Here is a 3,994-nt window from a genome sequence, read left to right on the forward strand (position 1 = left end):
GATCCTGCATTCAAATATTACTTCACTGTCGGAGCCGCTCAGACCCTCATATACCGGGGGTGCTCTGTCATTGTAAATCCCATTCAACAGCAGCCTCTGGTCCGGTCCCTTCTTTACGGTTTACAGTTTGCCGCGGCAAACCGCAAAGAAGCGACGCACTGCTTCAGCTGCTCCTGCTGCACAAAACACACTGCGGGACCTTTTGCTGCACCTTGATGAACATCACCCATTGAATTTGCATGTAAACTAGCTGCTCCTGCTGCCTTTGCTGCTTGCAGTCTGAACGTAGCATAACACTTAACGTATGTCAACGATCAGATAACTTACCTGCAACTTATGCCCCACGTATGGCATACGCTGGCATACGAGAAATTTTGAGCAAGCTCTTCAAAATTTCCCAACGTACTTGCCATTTGTCGACGTGTGCCAGCGTGTTTAACCTTTACTTATACAAAACATACCCATTTTTGCCAGATTTTTCATACGTAAGGCATACGCTGGTCTAAATCGTCATGGTGCAACGGGGGTTTTAGCAGATGTTCTGATGAAATGACTTTCAGAGACACATAACCTTCTTGTCCATAATTCACTAGTTCTGAAAAGAGTATGAATTCTGTATTTGTCAAGTTAATTTTAGTTTATCGATGTCGATAAATTGTTTCCGGTTTTTGGTTGTAAGCTGATGGTTATACTAATAATTAAAATGTGGAATTAGTTAGGACATTCCACCTGGGAGTGTCACTGCTGCCACCCTCTGTTTTAGAGGGGAACTGCGTATTCCTGAAGCGTAAATCAGTCCACAAACAAAGCTCTGGTACGGAAAAACGTGCAACTTCTCCACTCCCCTAAGATCACGCTGCATTCTCTCCACTGCGGTGTAAAACATAGAGGAGCTCCAAGGACCATGCACAGAACATGCTGTAAAAACCAGTGATAAAAATGAAAGTCTGACTGAAAATTTATACATTTTGTGAGGGTTAAAACTGCTTCACCGTTTGTTTTTGGCCTTCCACATATATTTATGTTCTATTCTATGATGAGCAAGTAAACTAAGTATAGAAAAGCTGTATTTGGTGCCGTTAATGTTTAATCCTCACGTTTTTATTATGTAACCTACTATATTCCCTTAAGCACTAATGCGATTATATCCAGCTAATATCCACCGAGAAACCGATCTAAGTGGCACAGTTGCTAATAGACAAGCATGTATACAAACATGCACCAGAAATGATCAATAAAGTGAGATGTCTAAATAAATCATATCATCTTTAGGGATTTACTTTGAAACTCTGGATGCTGTGATCGTTCTGTTTTCTGTGGGGAACATGTGATTTCTCTGCAAGAAATTAAACTTAATTTTACATTTAAAAGTGAGAAATTGAGAACTTTGAAAATTTAAATGTAGAAAGAGCTGTATGTTTTTTTTATATAAATTGTGTAGGAGTCTGGGTATAACTATTACTGCAAATAAAAAATGTAGGGATTGCGTCTGCTTGGTGAAAGTGAAACGGCAGGAAAAAAATCCCATCGAAGGGCCAAGCGATCCATCAGGCAAACAGAATAGCGACAAGCCTTTGTTGCACTGTGATAATAACATTAAAGTGACTAAAACTGGCATCATTTATTATCACCCTGGCTACCAAGACTAATTTACACTGTGTAGACTGCATATTAATCTGGACAGGATTGAGTAGTAACCGATTTTAAAGAGGGGACTAACATAGTCCACAGAAACGGTTTAGAACCAATCAGATAACTGCGGATAAGATGCAAAATATCATGTTCTTACAATTTTAATCGTATAAAGAGCTCTATTAGGAACATAAAAAAGGGACATTAAAAAATTGCTCTCTTGCAGCTGCTCACTGTTGCATTATAGGCCCCCCTCCACTCTGTAATTGGTCCGGTCTGTTTCACATTTTATAGTATTGAACCTGCCACACTTTTCCTACAACTCATTTAATTTAATCTCTGTCCAGGCGATTTATTACCCAAAAGTCCCTCAGACACTTAGCTCCCTCACTTGGACCTACCTGTTCATCTGGGCCTGAACATTTTCTTAGAAGGTTTCTGATTAGGCAGTTTGATCCCAAAGTGTTACAGGGAAATTATTTGAAATGCTAAACGGAGGAGATTTATTGCCTCCTGATTGAGCTTTTTGGGGCACATATGTAAGAATGAACTCTGGATATCGTTAGTAAAATAATAGAGATTTGAGTTTTTACAGCACATTATTCATGTGCGCATTTCATCTGGTTTATATCGACTTGTTCTAAAATAGAAACTCCTGTTGAAGGAAGTAGATTTGGTTATTTCCTGTTCCTACTCAACTCTTTTTCCAACCACATAAAGAGAGTTCCAAGAATAACATGAATCATGGCTATATACAACAATCACTCAGTGAAGGGGGTCTGTTGTCTGCTGTTGGCTTTCATTCAGTCCTCACTGTGGGACACTGATTCTTCTGTCACGATAAGCTGCTTTAAAAGTGTTGTTTTTGGTTTCCGTGCTTCCTGTCTGGCTTTTAAAGGTCAGAATAAAATGCTGATTGTTGTCCTGCAGCCTGCTGACAGACACAACCTGCTGAGACCAGAAACGCTGGAGAGTCTGTTCTACATGTTCAGGTTCACCAAAGACAGCAAGTACAGAGACTGGGGCTGGGACATCTTACAGAGCTTCAACAAGTACACCAAGGTACCCCCTTATCAGTGTTCACCATCTTTAATGCAGTGGCTGATTTATGTCGTTATACTCTGTTTAGGTTTTTCACACAAAGAAAGTTCCATTCATTTTATGTTTTTGTTAATTTAGCATGTGTAATAATGGGAATATTAAAGGTATAAAAGAGGATTTCTCTCAGAAATTAAGTGTCCAGATTAATCTAAACTGACTGAATTGATGGATGGCATTCTTGCACTTATGGTCCCCCCTAAAAAAAAAACAGATAAATTAAATTCCATGAACTGGCCGTGGTAGTGCCTACAAAACAATAGCCAATTCACTTTGCCTACTGTCGAAAGTGGATTGGCTACTTGTTTGTCAATCAAACATTTTGCGTATGTGCCCCCCTAGTACCGTATTTTCCGCACTATAAGGCGCACCTTCAATGAATGACCTATTTTAAAACTTTGTCCATATATAAGGCGCACCGTATTATAAGGCGCATACAATAGATGCTACAGTAGAGGCTGGGGGTTACTTTATGCATCAATTAGATGGAGCTGTGCTAAAGGGAATGTCAGCAAAACAGTCAGATAGCCTCTCGCTTTATTCCCTCGGAAACTCTTTTTAGTCGTCTTTACTTGGTGTAGGTCATCTTGCTGCTTCCTCCACTTTCGCCCCATTGATTCGTTAATGTTAAATTCTCTTGCCGCTGCTCTATTCCGCTGCGTGACTGATCGCCTTGAGTTTAAACTCTGCGTCATATGCGTGTCTCTTAATAGGAGCCATTTTGGGGTCTTTACATAAAAAACAAATGGAAATGAAATATATATACTCGTGTATATATCCATCATGCACCGCGCGTGAAAGAAAATGGAGTCGGCGGCTGCTTATCGTAGTTGCCATATATAAGGCGCACCAAATTATAAGGCGCACTGTCGGCTTTTGAGATAATTTGAGTTTTTTAGGTGCGCCTTATAGTGCAGAAAATACGGTACTTTATTTACGCAGGCTCCGAGGGCAACTCATATGCTGTTTGGCTAGCGGCCCGCCATTACGTGCAAAAAAGTACTCCTATGCTTGTATGTTGCTGCAGCTTTTTTTGAGGTAGTTGTTCACTCTTTGTGCAAACTGGAGCATCAATGGCCGAAAAGCATCCTGACAAACCTAATTGGAAAAGAAAGCCTTTACTTCGATGTAGTTGAAAAGAGGAGAGAAAGCGGGTGAGAAAATGTGTATTTAGGAGATTCTTTTCAGAGATGGCGTGCCCTGAGGGAGCAAAACGGTCTCAAAATGGATGCTTCGGTCACAAAACATCTGCTGGACAGGTAAA

At 40.3% G+C, this 3,994-nt stretch overlaps 1 protein-coding gene across 2 annotated transcripts in view; it reads left to right on the forward strand.

The window, feature by feature from the left end:
• The window catches only part of LOC107083730 (endoplasmic reticulum mannosyl-oligosaccharide 1,2-alpha-mannosidase-like), a 28,703-nt gene that overhangs the window by 21,717 nt on the left and 2,992 nt on the right, over window positions 1–3,994 (forward strand). For both annotated transcript variants that reach the window (XM_015373168.1, XM_015373167.1), the window contains exon 13: window positions 2,563–2,694. In XM_015373168.1, the coding sequence (XP_015228654.1) occupies window positions 2,563–2,694 (132 nt within the window). The remainder of the gene's footprint in view (window positions 1–2,562; window positions 2,695–3,994) is intronic.

This window comes from Cyprinodon variegatus, unplaced genomic scaffold (genome assembly GCF_000732505.1).
Source record: "Cyprinodon variegatus isolate N-32 unplaced genomic scaffold, C_variegatus-1.0 Scaffold82, whole genome shotgun sequence".
NCBI lineage: Eukaryota > Metazoa > Chordata > Actinopteri > Cyprinodontiformes > Cyprinodontidae > Cyprinodon > Cyprinodon variegatus.